This window comes from Podarcis gaigeae, assembly GCF_964106915.1.
Source record: "Podarcis gaigeae genome assembly, chromosome: 8".
Classification (NCBI taxonomy): Eukaryota; Metazoa; Chordata; class Lepidosauria; order Squamata; family Lacertidae; genus Podarcis; species Podarcis gaigeae.
In genome coordinates, this window is record NC_139684.1 from 81,280,849 (window position 1) to 81,296,740 (window position 15,892).

Genomic DNA, 15,892 nt, shown 5'->3' on the forward strand with positions numbered 1-15,892 from the left:
TCCTTGTCACCTCAGTCACCTTGTCACTCTGCATGCAAGTTTCCCCAACGTGATTCCTCTAAGTGGCAGCACCCTAGGAAATCTTTGGAGCTCTTCCTACACTGTGAGCACAGTAGGGCAAGCATGTGTCCGACTTCACAGTGAATAGTCCTCCTCTCGAAGGGCTGTGTGGTCCACGTCACTTGAATATTGCATATTGTTAAAAGAGAATTATGTGAATATGATATGTAGATAGTACATTAAAGGTAAAGGTAAAGGGACCCCTGACCGTTATGTCCAGTCGCAGACGACTCTGGGGTTGCGGCACTCATCTCGCTTTACTGGCTGAAGGAGCCGGCGTTTGTCCACAGACAGTTTTTCTGAGTCATGTGGCCAGCATGACAAAGCTGCTTCTGGCGAACCAGAGCAGCGCACGGAAACGCCGTTTACCTTCCCGCTGGAGTGGTACCTATTTATCTACTTGCACTTTGATGTGCTTTTGAATTGCTAGGTTGGCAGGAGCAGGGACCAAGCAACGGGAGCTCACCACGTTGCAGGGATTCGAACCACCGACCTTCTGATCAGCAAGCTCTAGGCTCTGCGGTTTAGACCACTGTGCCACCCGCGTCCACATTACACCTGAGAAAATGGTTAAAGTGTTTGGAAGAGGCTCCAACAAACGTTGGAAGTGTAAAGAAGAAGAAAGCATGTTTTTTCATATGTGGTGGAATTGGAAAATAATCAAAAATTATTGGCAAATGATACATAACGAAATGAAAAAAAATGTTTAAGATAAGTTATGTTAAAAGACCAGAAGCTTTTTTTTGTTAGGCATTTCAGGTCAAGATCTGCCAAAAGAAAAATAGAAACTCTTTATGTATGCTACAACTATGTCTAGGATATTGCTGGCCAAAGATGGAAAAGTGACAAAGTTCTAACTAAAGAAGAATGGCAAGAAAAACTTGGAATACGCTGAAATGGCAAAATTAACTGAAAGACTATAAGACAAGGACAATAGAGACTTCAAGACAGAATGGGAACCATTTATGTTATATCTGCAGAAACAATGCAAAGAAGTGGACTCACTAGTAGGTTTCGAGTAAACACTTGCAAGTAACAAAACAAATATAGGAACTATGAGGATATTGTTAAAACTGTGGAGAGTATAATAATAAGTTAAAGATATTAAAAATTAAGACATATTAAACAAAGCAGGAGAAGATATTATGTAAAAAACAAACCAGAGGAGGAAGTTTAGGGAAGTCCTTTTGAGGAGGGGGAAATTTGAGAATTGTATTCATTGATATGTGACGTGATAAAAAGGTAAAGGTACCCCTGCCCGTACGGGCCAGTCGTGTCCGACTCTAGGGTTGTGCGCCCATCTCACTTAAGAGGCCGGGGGCCAGCGCTGTCCAGAGACACTTCCGGGTCACGTGGCCAGCGTCTCGAAGCTGCTCTGGCGAGCCGACACCAGCGCAGCACACGGAAACGCCGTTTACCTTCCTGCTATAAAGCGGTACCTATTTATCTACTTGCACTTAGGGGTGCTTTCGAACTGCTAGGTGGGCAGGAGCAGGGACCGAAAGACGGGAGCTCACCCCGCCGTAGGGATTTGAACCACCGACCATGCGATCGGCAAGCCCTAGGCACTGAGGTTTTACCCACAGCGCCACCCGCGTCCCTCTATGTGACGTGATAGTTTGTTGTTAAAAATGTAAAACCAATAAATTTTTTTAAAAGAAAGGTAAAGAACCCTGAGACGTTGCCCATCAATGCTTAGCCACTGGGCAGCAGACTGAGAAGACAGGCACACAGCTTACAGACAGCTCCTTCCACCCACCCACCCACCCACAGTAGTGCATTGTATTTTATTTCTATTTATATCATAGATATTATTTTAAAATTGGTACTATAAATATCCATTAGCATTTGTAAATTTTGTTATAACCCGTGGCTTCCTTTGTCCTCTTTGTAAAGGCGTAAAGGGCACCCTTGAGTAGGGGCAGGGAAGCAGAGGGAAAGGAAGTCATAATAAATGCTCAAGGCTTGCCACACCAGACTACAAATTTTGCCCAGCTTCCTTCTTCTGATAGTGACAAGGCAGATGCCTCTGGAAATCCCACAAGCAGAATCTGAAAGCTCTTCTTTTAGTGTGATCACAATACACTTTAGAGCTCTGTGCCCACGGACTGATTCAACCTTAAAGAACTGGTTTTCATGGGGAAAGCTTGGGGCAACCCCCCCCAAAACACTTGAATCATAGAATAATAGAACTGTAAAGCTGGAAGGGACCACAAGGGTCATCTAGTCCAACCCTCTTCAATGGAGGAATCTTAGCTAAAGCTTAAATGGAATTCTAAATTCTAAATGGAATTTGCTGCCAAGGAGTGTGGTGGAGTCTCCTTCTTTGGAGGTCTTTAAGCAGAGGCTTGACAACCATATGTCAGGAGTGCTCTGATGGTGTTTCCTGCTTGGCAGGGGGTTGGACTCGATGGCCCTTGTGGTCTCTTCCAACTCTAGGATTCTATGATTCTATGATCCATGACAGATGGCTGTCCAACCTCTGCTTAAAAACCTCAAAGGAAAGAGAGTCCACAATTTGCACACGAGGCATTAAAGTGTGGATCTCTGTCTGAACAGAGTGGGGGCAGAGCTCTGTGGATAAGCGTGGATAAGATTTTTTCTTCTGGAAATACCATATTTTTCGCCCCATAAGACGCACCTGACCATAAGACGCACCTAGTTTTTAGAGGGGGCATGCAAGGGGAAAAAAATTCTTTAAAGGGAGCGCTGAGCAGAGCCTGTATGCATCCCAGGCCCTGCTCAGCGCTCCCTTTCATGAGCCCCGAGGAGCGTGTGTGCGGTGCTTGCAGGCTTTTCCCCAAGGAGGTTAATAAAAGCATTAGCATAGGTGGACAACACTGAGGCAAAGGAGGCAATTAAAAGCTTAACTCGAGTTTATTTTAAGGGAATCAAAGTTTACGGAGCACTAAGAGTGAACAAGAAGGAAAAGTTCAGACTATGGGCGAAAGAATAAAACAGAAATGCCATTTACTTCGACTTAGGTGTGATGGCACGGACACCTTCTTGTAACCAGCCAGCAGAAGCTACCACTACGTAATGAGAAATTGGAACCACGTATCCGGAACAATGTGTAAACATCAACAGGGACTTCTGGTTTATGATATGAGCTACAGAAGAGACCACCATCTTCTGTCTGTCTTGGGGTTGGCCAAGGTTCCATCCTCCATCGTGTGCAAAACAATCACCACCATCATCACTGACTTGGGGGAAAGGTAGGGGCTTCAACCCACTTCTTAAACTTCTCAGCGCGTTCTTGGAGTGCCTTGAAAATACGGCTAAAATAAGGCTGAAGAATCTGGTTGACCCTCTCCACTCCTTCCTCAAGCTTCTCCTGGACCTGGTCAACGTAGGGGTCTATGGATGACCGGAATTCTTGCAGTTCCTGCTGGAGAACTTCGGCGTAAGGGGCCAGCTGATCTTTCAGGTCTTCCAGCTGCTGCTTCAGCTTCTCGTTCAGCTTGGGGTTCAGCTCTTCGGCCTTGGCCATGAGGGAACGCTGCAGGGACTTTGAGTACCGATCCACCTTCTCTAGGACCGAATCTGCGTAAGGTGCCACAATGGTGTACAGAGCCTCTGCGAGCTCGTCTGAGGCAGGCGATACCTTTCTATGCAAGGCACGGATGGTGTTGAGACTTTTGTCCACCACGCCCAGCGACGCCCCAACCACCAGGTCGTACCCTTGAACCACCTCAGCAGGTAACTTCTCCTTCAGGTTGTGCAAGCGCTTGCTCATTTTTGCAAAGCTGTTATGGAGCTTGTCTCTGCAGGGGGTGGAAATAAAACAGAGTCACAAAAGGTAAGCAGAACGCCCTTCTTTGAGTGAGAAGCTCCTGGACTGGAGAGCTGTGGCGAGGCCAGGTTCCCTTCCCCATCTCTAATGTTATGCCAACTGCAGGAGGGCATGTCATTGTGGGCCCTCCACCCTTCAAAGCATCACTTGCATGTTTCTCCTGCAATCGGCTGCCTGCCAGGCTGACATAAGGGAAAAGAGACGGTGGATATGGGATTCCATGGAATGCAAATTGTACTGTGTGATGGGAAAGTTTGTTTGCTGGCCAGTTTGGGTCACCAAGTGTTGCTGTTGTTTGCCAGCAAACAGTTGGCTGGCAACAGCGTCTGATTGGCCAGAGTTCCAGGGGAGGGAAATGATTGGTTTGGAAAGGTTAGACAGGTTTCAGATTGGGAGAGAGGGTGAAGGGGTTCTGAGGGGAAAAGGAGATACAGACTGAGGAGACTATCCATAGGGAGAGGACAGAGCCTCACAGCTCGGATAGGGAGACCAGGCTGAGGGTCTGGGGAAGGTGTCCAAACAGGAGTGTGCTGGGAGGGCAGAGTCTGAACCAGGAGCGACAGATCCTGTGGGAATTCAGGCTCCCTGGGTCACTAGCGGGGGGAGCGCACCACCCCTGGCACCATCGGGGAGGGGGGTACCATCGTGGCCGCCTCCGGACACGTGCCACGCACCCCCCCACTGCACTGGGCGCCACACCCCCAAGATGCATGAAACGCCCCTGCATGTGGCATGCCACGCCCCCGGGACACGTGCCAGCCATGCCCCCACCTGCTCTCCGCCCCCAGTGTCAGAGCATGCAGCTTCGCCACTGCCCTGGGTGTCAGTCTAACTTGGAGGGGAGAATTCTTCTAGGTACTGAAGACTCTCAACCCAGTGACAAGGGGAGAGGGGATCCCCTGGGTCTGTAATACCATAAATACCTCAGGTATGGGATTGTTAAGAGAGGGGGTAACTGAGGAAAAATGCCCCTCACTCACGAACCAAAGTACGGTCATACCTCGGGTTGAATGTGCTTCAGGTTGAGCGCTTTCGGGTTGTGCTCCGTGGCGACCTGGAAGTAACGGAGCATGTTACTTCCAGGTTTCGCCGCTCGCACATGCGCAGATGCTCAAAATGACATCATGTGCATGCGCAGAAGCGGCAAAACGCGACCTGCGCACACGCCGTCGCGCCTTACGTTCTATTCAGGATGCGAATGGGGCTCCAGAACGGATCCCATTCGCATCCCGAGGTACCACTGTATTAAGCTGTGAAGGAGGAAGTATAGTGTTGAAAGTATTGTATTATTGAAGTGACAGACACTGATTTGAACATTTTACCATCCCTTCTGGTAACCTGAATATTTATCTACCTGAAGTGTGCCAACCGATGTTTAGTAACTGACGTTTAAGAAGAGTTGTACCTATAACACTGTGTTTAAGCCTGAGACATCTTCTAAGTTAAAGTAACTAGGTTGAATTCTACCTGAAAGAACAAGTTTTCTGAGCCACTTTGTGTCATAAACTTCCTTTGTTTAAGAATACTTTTCTTGTTTGTTTGATCAACTCCTGCCTGAGACTCTAACTCTTTAAGTTTTCCCTCACACAAGTCCCCCCCCCCACTAGATCACCTGGGGTAAATTGTAAAAATTGGTGTACCGTGAGGTGGTCACACTAAATTTAATTGAGGGTGGGCCCAACAGCGCCAGGGTGAGAAAGTGTCGTTGCTTCATTGCAACTACAATAAAACACATTCTGAGAAATAAAAGAAGCAATACAATACAATTAAAAGCATACAGCACCTAGCACAAATGCTACACCAAGCAGAAAAAAATCATTAAGTTGTCCGTAAAGACCATCAAGTGGTTGGTGGGGGGAGGGATAAGTTTGGGAACCACTTGGTGTGAAAATATTGGCTCGAATTGCTTACATCACTGACTGTCCAAGCTCCGACCTTCTGATCACCTCTAGTTTTTCATCAACTACCCTGGTGACGTTTCTCAGGTATTCCTGAAGCTCCAGGTTTAGCCGGGCCAGGTGAGGATACGGCTCATCTCGGAGGACGTACGCCTGGGATCCTGGAAGACAAAAGCAAATCTGTATCTGTGGCTGAAGCTGGAGCTCAGAGGGAACAGTGTTACACCAACATATGAACCAAAACTTTGTTTTGCAAAACAAATGTCTTAGGAGGCACAGTTTCACCCCCAAGGGCTGAGGCCGATGCAATTTTTTTATAAAACGTTTTTATTATTAAAATAATTCAGCATTAATACACACATATTGCGAATATACAAGTATACAAACATACATTTCATGCAATCCTTAGAAATGTTCAAACATACCTACGCTCAATCTTGCAGATAATCCCTTTTCCCATCACCATCCACCACCCCTCACCCCACCTTTGTGTTAGACTTCCAATCTACTTAATTACAATTTCTTTCTACTTCTGTTACTTTCTTTCACACACCTTTAACCTAATTTCATGCTCCTTTTTCTATTACACATTGTTATCCATCTTATTTAGTATTTCAGTATTTAAAACGGAACTTGTTTATTCTAAATAGGAGTTCTGATTTTTCAGTATGGTTTTGCTAGTATCCTTTAAACACCTTCCAGTCCCTGTCTATCTTCTCTTTTGAGATCCTTCCCATTTGGTATTATACTGGCAAAAACAGAGTGGCTTGCCAAATTATTGGAGTATTACAATATATCACCTTGATCACCTTGCCAACAAAGGTCCGTATAGTTAAAGCTATGGTTTCCCCAGTAGTGATGTATGGAAGTGAGAGCTGGACCATAAAGAAGGCTGATCGCCAAAGAATTGATGCTTTTGAATTATGGTGCTGGAGGAGACTCTTGAGATTCCCATGGACTGCAAGAAGATCAAACCTCTCCATTCTTAAGGAAATCAGTTCTGAGTGCTCACTGGAAGGACAGATCCTGAAGCTGAGGCTCCAAGACTTTGGCCACCTCATGAGAAGAGAAGACTCCCTGGAAAAGACCCTGATGTTGGGAAAGATGGAGGGCACAAGGAGAAGGGGACGACAGAGGACGAGATGGTTGGACAGTGTTCTCGAAGCTACCAGCATGAGTTTGACCAAACTGCGGGAGGCAGTGGAAGACTGGAGTGCCTGGCGTGCTCTGGTCCAGGGGGCCACAAAGTGTCGGACACGACTAAACGACTAAACAACAACAGCAACAATATATCCAAAACAATGGGAGAAATGGGGAGGCCGATGCAAATTGTAGTCTAAAACCTCTGAAGGGCACCAGGTTGGGAAAGGCTGAACTTGGAAAGCAGGATAGATTAGAGAGGCCTGGATTCAAATCCCTCACTCAGCCATGAAGCTCACTGACTGACCCTCACCTAGTCGCAATTTCTTGGCCTATACTGCCTTGCAAGAGTGTTGTGAGGATAAAAGGAAATAAACCTGAAGGAATTGCCTCGTGTATTGAGAGGACAAATAAGGGTTCTTCTCACCCCTTTCCAAGCCTGATTCCATCTAATGGCGTTTTGTGGGAAGGGATGACAGCAAAGTTCATAGCTGGATGGAATTCTTGAGGCAGGAATTGTTCGGTGCAATGCAAAAGCTTGCTACATTGGCGGTGTATGCTACCTTTGAAACACATTTGAAGCACACACCCACACACGCGCACCGAAGAATTCTGGGCACTGTAGTTTACCCTTCACAGAGTTACAACTCCTAGCAACCATTAACAAACTAGAAAACAAGAAAACATAACCTCTGGACCAGAGAACTCCACCCCCCCCAAAAAAGCTTGGAAATTGGTGCGGATTGTGTCATACTACCTAATGATTTTCCTACCTGTATGGTTCTTAGATGTATTCTAATTGCTTCTTTTATTTTTTATGTTGTATTTTATTACTAATGGATTTGAAGTCTCTACAGTGATACCTCTGCGAACGTCCACCCTGTCGACCATCTATTTCAGCGAACATCCGTTGCAAACCCGGAAGTACTGGAACGGGTTACTTTCGGGTTTGCTGCTAGTGCACGGGCATAAGTGCTAAATAGCGGTTTGCGCATGTGCAGAACCGCAAACCGTTCCGCACGTGTGTGCAGAGCGGCGCTTTGTTGAGCGTCCCTTTCGTCTAGAGTCCGGGGCTCCGGGACGGATTCCAGACTCAAAACAAGGTACCACTGTATGCTGTTTCTAGGCTTTCCATAGTCATCTGGTTGACCACTGTGAGAACTGGTCTAGATGGGCCATTGGCCTGATCCTGCAGGCTTTTCTTATGTTCTTCTTTTATTTATTTCTTCTTATTTATTTATTTATTTATTTATTTATATCCCACCTTTCCTCCAAGGAGATCCAGGTGGCAATATGACTATCTAAGGCGTGGACCACCTGAATGAAGCTCACAGACCACTGGTGGTCCGTAGACTCCTGATGTGGACCATTTTGGGTCATACCTGAATTGAGAGCCAGTCAGGAGGTGTTGGGCCAGTCAGATTAAAAAAACAAACAAATGATCGCAGAATCATTGCATTGGAAGCGACCCTGGGGGGTCATCCAGTCCAATCGCCTGCGATGCAGGAATCCTGCCCTGCGTTCGAATCCACCCAGCCATCCCTGGGCGGACTCAAACAACCAACCTTCTGGTAAACAATGTATCTTTTGACCATTGTGCCTCAGACCCCCAAGGATGTGGCAAATTGAAGAGCCCCCCCCCCCGCCCCCTGAAAAGAATTCAGGAATTCCCTCCAACCTGAGGCAAATCCTTTACTTACCTACAAATGCTAGCAAGGCCAGTGTGATGACAGGGAACTTCATGGTGGTGCAGGTGGAAGGTTCTCTTGAGAACCAGTGAAGTGAAGGCAGGGTCTCTCTCTGAGCATGGGGACAGATTTATATGATCCCTTCCTTCCGGGCCCACCCCTGCCTTCTGTCATTTATTAACGCAGGCCGCTGACCTGACGTCTTCTCCATCCCCGACTTATTGCCAAAGTCTCCGAAAAGCATTGCAACAACAACAAAAAAGGGGGTGCGCTGACTGGAATAGCCTGAACCGGACGGCTTGATAAGCAAAGTGAGATGGCTGCAATGGACAGAAGATATCCCCCTCTATCAAGGAAGACATTCCTCTGTCAACCTTGGTTTTATCTCCAGGAATTGATCGACTCAGAGACTTCCCTGATTTGTGAGATGGCCTCTGTGGCCAGAGACTATGAACTCATCAGCAGCGATGATGATCTTACGTTTGGTTCCTCTTAACTCTGGAGATGAGTATCCACTAACAAAAGGCGACAGAGGGTCTTCTTGGCATTGTCGGATGTATCTGATGAAGTGGACTGTGGTCGTGAGCGTAGCCAGGATTTATGGAGGTGGGGGACAGGACACCCATCTGTCGCCATCCTCTGTCTGGCTCTGTCTCTTGCTCAGTTGGGCTGCCAGTTGTGTCACTAGAATGCGCCACAACATCACCCAAGTGACCTCAAAGAGCATTTCCGTTTCAAAGATTCAAACTATTTCTACTTTTAGTCTACGATACAATAATCTTTATTGTCATTGTCCCATACAGAACAACGAAATTGAAAAAAATCTACATCAGACATTCAAAAACCAACAAGCCTACTATCCCAGCTATCCCAGCCTGGTTAACCCCCCTAAAAACTCTGATACCCCGTAATTAAATACAATATACTCCCACAGAGACTACCTTATACAGTGGTACCTCGGGTTAAGAACTTAATTTGTTCTGGAGGTCCGTTCTTAACCTGAAACTGTTCTTGACCTGAGGTACCACTTTAGCTAATGGGGCCTCCTGCTGCCGCCATGTGATTTCTGTTCTCATCCTGAAGCAAAGTTCTTAACCCGAGGTACTATTTCTGGGTTAGCGGAGTCTGTAACCTGAAGCATCTGTAACCCGGGGTACCACTGTACTGCGTTTAAAACCAAAATCACATTTGGATACAAAGTGTTTCTCAGACGGCTAGTCCTAGTCTTTATAACCCTGTAGCTTCTTCCAGAAGGCAGAAGCTGAAAGAGATCATTTCCGGGGTGCTCACTATCCTGCGCTATCTCTGCCGCTTTCTTATGGCACCTGGAAGCATAGATTTGATCTACTTAATAAAAATACTTATTTACTTGATGGGGGGGGCAGTTGCCCCTCCTGGCTATGTCCACGAAGGTTTATGACAAGGGTGGATATACAGGCACCCCCCCTTATTTGGGGGTTATGTTCCACCACCCCACATATATGTGAAATCACATAAAGTGGGGAGTACTCTCTCGTAAGCCTCCAAATGCCCATTTCCCCCTGATCTGCACCTCTTTCTCCCACTGTCTCTCCACCACATAACTCTCTTTCACAGAGAATCAAAACCCTGGGGCCAGCTGGAGCCTGGAGGACACGGGGAAAGGCGGCTGTGGCTGCACTACCCCGCGTGTCAGCTGCTAGGCGGGGGGGCTGAGCAGCCTAAATAAAATCCCACTGTGCTTCCAGTCTACAGTGGTACCTCTGGTTGCGAACGGGATCCGTTCCGGAGGCTCGTTCACAACATGAACAGAACGCAACCCGCATCTGCGCGTCTGTGTGTGCGCAGGTTGTGATTTGCTACTTCTGCGCATGCGCGTGGAGTCATTTTGCGCACATGCGCGAGCGGCAAAACCCAGAAGTAACCCTTTCCGGTACTTCCAGGTCAGCGCGGGACACAACCGTAAAACGCTCAACCTGAAGCAAATGTAACATGAGGTATGACTGTATTTTGGACTTCCTCCACCCTCACTGACGTCCAGAGAGGAGGGTCTCCTTGTGAGCCACAAGGATTATCCAGATCTCTCCTGTCATTTCCTTTTTTAAAAAATAAAAAAGCAATTTTAACACTGCATTTTATATTTTACATAAACAAATGAATTAACCCCCCCTTGTGGATCTTAATGTAATGATCTCCCCCTCAGCATCTCTTTCATAATTTTTAAATAAATCCTTTGTCAATCCATAGTTTTCTTTCCTGCCATTTCCTGGTGGGATTCTATTTATTAAATTTTTATTTCCCGGCGCTGTGCATATATGTGGCCATGCGCATGTAGAACATGAGTAAATGGGGGTGGGGATGCCTGGAATCTTTTTCCATCCCTGGGGGGACCATGTCTTCTTCCAGACCAGCGTCTGGGGGGCCACATTCAGAGGTGGGCAGGGCCAGAGTTAAAACGGGGCAGAGCACTGAATGTAAATTTTACCTTCATAAAACGAGCAAGTTTCTGCACACACATCGCGCTTGCTCACATGTTCAGGGTTAGCAAGAGCCATTATCCGAATTCAAGGACGTATTCCAGACAAGCAGAAACACTCAAGGAGAATGTGAAGCAAGCTTGATGAGAGGGGTGGCCTTGTGGGGGTGAGACTGGCGAGGACTGAGAAGAGTCCATTATCCATTTGTTAGAACTGAAGGTGCCCTGGGATTGTTTGTAGTTTTCGCTATAACGAATGGGTACAGCTACACCCCTCTGAATAAAGGTAAAGGTAAAGGGACCCCTGACCATTAAGTCCAGTCGTGACCGACTCTGGGGTTGTGGCGCTCATCTCGCTTTAATGGCCGAGGGAGCCGGCGTACAGCTTCCAGGTCATGTGGCCAACATGACTAAGCCGCTTCTGGAGAACCAGAGCAGCGCACGGAAATGCCGTTTACCTTCCCGCTAGAGCGGTACCTAGTTATCTACTTGCACTTTGACGTGCTTTCGAACTGCTAGGTTGGCAGGAGCAGGGAACGAGCAACGGGAGCTCACCCTGTTGCGGGAATTCGAACCACCGACCTTCTGATCGGCAAGTCCTAGGCTCTGTGATTCAACCCACAGCGCCACCCGCGTCCCACCCCTCTGAATACTGTCTTGTTAAAAAAGTGGAAGAGCTTTAGTTTTCCATCCTGAAATGTAAAGGCCAGACCCACACATCCTAAGTGCTTCTGTGGGAAGCATTGTGAAATGCAGATGTTTCTCAAGGGTGCAGGAAAAATACCTTGGGAAACAAAGGCTTAAGAACAAGAAGTTACAGTGGTACCTTGGTCTCAAACTTAAACCGTTCCCGAAGTCCGTTCCAAAACCAAAGCGTTCCAAAACCAAGATATGCTTTCCCACAGAAAGTAATGCAAAATGGATTAATCCGTTCCAGACTTTTGAAAACAACCCCTTAAACAGCAATTTAACATGAATTTTGCTATCTAACGAGGCCATTTATCCATAAAATGAAAGCAATATTCAATGTACTGCATTCACAGAATCCGTCAATCAGTAGCTGAAGTGGGTTCTATACACAGTGGCATAGCGTGGGTTGTCAGCACCCGGGGCAAGGCAAGTAATTTGCGCCCCCTAACCCGTGGATTTGCGCCCCCTAACCCTATCCCCCAGATGTTGCGCCCAGTGCGGCCGGCCCCCCCTGCACCCCCACGCTACGCCACTGTCTACACAGTCACAAAAACAAAACAAAGAAGAGCTGCAAAAACAATAATGCAAAATAAATTGCAAAAACAGACAGACCTCAGCGTAACACTCAAAATGGAAGTGTGACACTCAAATCGTCAGCGTAACACTCAAAACGGAGCACGATCGGCTTCCGGAAAAAGTTCGCAAACTGGAACTCTTACATCCGGGTTTGCAGTGTTTGGGTTCCAAGCTCTTTGAGTAACAAGGTGTTTGAGAACCAAGGTACCACTGCATTACGTTTTAAAATGAAATGCAAAATGAGCAATCCACCGCTAGAGGGCGCTGAAGACTGGATTGGATGGTGTGGTGCAGTTTTCCTACATTTATCTAGCCTGCAGAACGATTGCTGCATCAAATCTTGTGGATCCCATTGGCTCAAGGATCAAAATGGGGCAGCGCAATTTAAGGACAAGGCACCCCACGAAGAGGTGATTCAGAGAGGATGAGTCCGTCACTCAGAGCCGGGCTCTTTTCTTGAAACCACCCCAGTGTGTGCCTTGCAGTTAAAGTAAGGAGGCTATTTTTCTGGCTTTCTTCACATGATCTGTGAATCATAACCAAAGAGCTCAAGGTGGTGTGTGTTATCCTCCCTTCCCTTTTAGCACGCAACAGCCCTGCGAGGTAGGCCTAGGGGTCACACAAGCACCATACATTTAAAGTGCTACGGTACGACTTTAAACCAGTGGTTTACAACCAATGTGCTGGGGAGCCCCGGGGATGCCGTGAATGATGGTCTGGGTTAACAGGAAGGGTTTGAAACCTGTGGGACCAGAGATTCTTAGAAGACTGGAGTAAATATACGAACTACTTGAAAAGTAATTGTAATGAACAGGACTAGTAGGACTGCAAGAAGTTTTGTAAGGAGGACTATTTGAAATATTGCAAGAAAGACTATGAGGAAAGTTATTAGTTAACGATAATTAAGAGTAATAGAGAAATTAAGAAATGCAGAATAAGTGATAATGAACGAAAAATCATCAGAGGTGTCTAAAACATTGTATAAAAGTCTAAAACATTGTACAGTGGTACCTCGGGTTACATACGCTTCAGGTTACATACGCTTCAGGTTACGGACTCCGCTAACCCAGAAATAGCACCTCGGGTTAAGAACTTTGCTTCAGGATGAGAACAGAAATCATGCTCTGGTGGCGTGGCAGCAGCGGGAGCCCCATTAACTAAAGTGGTGCTTCAGGTTAAGAATAGTTTCAGGTTAAGAACGGACGTCCAGAACGAATTAAGTACTTAACCTCGAGGTACCACTATATAAGATAAGAGGTTATGTTATATGATTGTTGGAAATGATATGTTAAAAAAAACAATAAAAATGTGTGTGTGTGTGTGTGTGTGTGTATATATATATATATATATATATATATATATATATATATATAATGATGGTCTGGGGTGCCATGGGCAACCTTGGCCTCTGTCCCTCTTTCCCCTCCCTCCTCTGATGCCCTCTTGTGTCTCTGGCTCCCCAAGGCTTGCACAGTTGTTTGTTGCAGCAGCCCTGGCTACAAGCTCCTCAGATGAATGGTGGCTCTGGGGCTGGCCAGGGGGTGCTTACCAGGCCCCTGTGGGGCAGTGTGAGGAGGCACCTCCCTTTGGGGCAGGGGGCAACCAAGAGACCAGGGGCAGCAGCTGCGGCTGCCCGGAGGACGCCCAAGGAGAGGGGAGAAGAGAGGAGGCTGGGGGAACACTCCGCAAGGGAGGGTGTTCGAAAAGGGGTGAGGGGCTGCCAGCTCTGCAGGCAAGAGGTGACAGAATTAGGCTCCTGAGCCCCACAGGGGTTCCCACAGAAAAAATGTAGCTGGTCGAGGGAGCTGTGGACTCAAGAAGTTTGCAAACCTCTGCTTTAAACAGTCATGGCTTCCCTCAAAGAATTCTGGAAGCTGTAGTTTGTTAGGGGTGCTGAAAATCATAAGGAAATGCTCATTCCCTGAGCTACAATTTCTAGAGTGGATGGTGTTAAGTTGTGGGTGAACATATCAGATGACACAGTGATTCTTCAAACAGCTCTTGCTTATTCACAGGCCAAAACAACTGAACTGAAGGGTTCAGCCAGCCTGCTTATATAGAGCTCCACTACAACGCAACAGTAACCACTTCCTGTAACTATCCAATCACTGAACGTCACCTTCAATCCCCTATTTGCATATGTGGACCTGAGTGAAAACTATCTACAGTATCCCCCTGCTGGCCCAGGGTTAGAACTTCAGTACATAACAGATGGAAAATCAATCCTTCTCCCCAGGGAACTCTCAGAATTGTGGATCTGGGAGGGGGAATAGGAGACCCCCTATTCCTTCCCCCCAGAGCTACAATGTCTAGAATTATCTGTGAAGAGGGGCTGACTTCTAAACCACTCTGGGAATTGCAGCTCTGGGAGGGGAATTCTTAGGGGGAAGCCATAACTGTTTAAAGTGGTACCATAGCGCTTTCAGTGTATTGTGTGAATGTGGCCCAAGCGAAGTTAATAAATGTACACAAGCAGCAGATTGCAAGGGTGTGTGCAGAGGGCTCAATCCACATGTGATGCACCAAGCCAGGGAAATCCTGCTGGTATCCCTTGTTGTTGTTGTTGTTTAGTCGTTTAGTCGTGTCCGACCCAACATCAGGGTCTTTTCCAGGGAGTCTTCTCTTCTCATGAGGTGGCCAAAGTCTTGGAGCCTCAGCTTCAGGATCTGTCCTTCCAGTGAGCACTCAGGGCTGATTTCCTTAAGAATGGAGGGGTTTGATCTTCTTGCAGTCCATGGGACTCTCAAGAGTCTCCTCCAGCATCATAATTCAAAAGCTGGCATCCCTACCAGGGTGGAAAACCTGGTGTGGAATTGCAGCATCATCCCATCGTCCAGAAACATTGGCCAACCAACTTGCGTCTGTTTTTCTACTGCTGTTGCTGAGGTTTTAAAAAACAGGAGGGAGAACAGGCTCCTAATTGTCTTACGGTTGTGCAAGCCCTAGCATAGGAAGAACCATTTCCCCTCATCATAAAATGAGGGTCTGGTCAAATTAAACCCAGAAAAACCATTCCATACAGGAGACGGAAATACTAATATGTAAATATCTCTATTTATTTATTCCTTTAAGGAAAGGACACTGAATTTCTCATGCAGGTGGAGTCACAAGGGCAAATGCTCATGACTGCAATTATAACTTTCAGCGATCTTTGCCCTAAATGTGGAAACCCAGGGCATTTTTTAAAAGTGTTCCAGTTCTGCTTTTAAATATACTCCCCCTCATCCGCAGTCCACCCCTTTCAGCTGAGTCTCGGTATGAGGCAATAGGATTTTTCAACACTGCATGGGTGACAAACCCCCCCACCACCATTATGGTTGACTCAGGGCCAATTAGGGGGGTCAGGAAGGCCATTTCGGGGAACAGGGGGCTCAGGTTCAAAGAGGCCTCACATTTAGAGACTTGTTGATTCTTTTTGGCATTCGAAAAGTTTTGCAAGTCCTTAGGCAGACATATTCAGGCAGAAAAGCAGCTATAGGAACATTTGACCTGGTTTTTAAAAAATTATTATGTAAGGAAAATTCAAGTTACGTCTTGCTATATTTTCGGTGCCCTGTTTTGTTTTGTTTTGATTCATATTTTGACAACAGCT

At 46.7% G+C, this 15,892-nt stretch overlaps 1 protein-coding gene across 1 annotated transcript; it reads right to left on the reverse strand.

Moving 5' to 3' along the window:
- Positions 1 to 2,918: 2,918 nt before the first annotated feature.
- On the reverse strand, positions 2,919 to 8,739 carry LOC310851645 (uncharacterized protein). Its single transcript, XM_083754252.1, has 3 exons — positions 8,592 to 8,739; positions 5,765 to 5,912; positions 2,919 to 3,824 (listed from the first exon to the last, which is right to left on the reverse strand). Exons 1-3 carry the CDS (start codon positions 8,632 to 8,634, stop codon positions 3,257 to 3,259), a joined length of 759 nt encoding a protein of 252 aa, XP_083610378.1. The 5' UTR covers positions 8,635 to 8,739; the 3' UTR covers positions 2,919 to 3,256.
- Positions 8,740 to 15,892: the final 7,153 nt, after the last annotated feature.

Bases quoted from the DNA above. Each gene is read 5' to 3' on its own strand.
- LOC310851645 (XM_083754252.1), bottom strand. From the start codon at position 8,634: ATGAAGTTCCCTGTCATCACACTGGCCTTGCTAGCATTTGTAG. The intron at 5,913-8,591 runs GTAAGTAAAGGA...TTTGTCTTCCAG, and splicing joins GGCCTTGCTAGCATTTGTAG to GATCCCAGGCGTACGTCCTC. The intron at 3,825-5,764 runs GTAAGCAATTCG...CACCCCCTGCAG, and splicing joins GAGCTTGGACAGTCAGTGAT to AGACAAGCTCCATAACAGCT.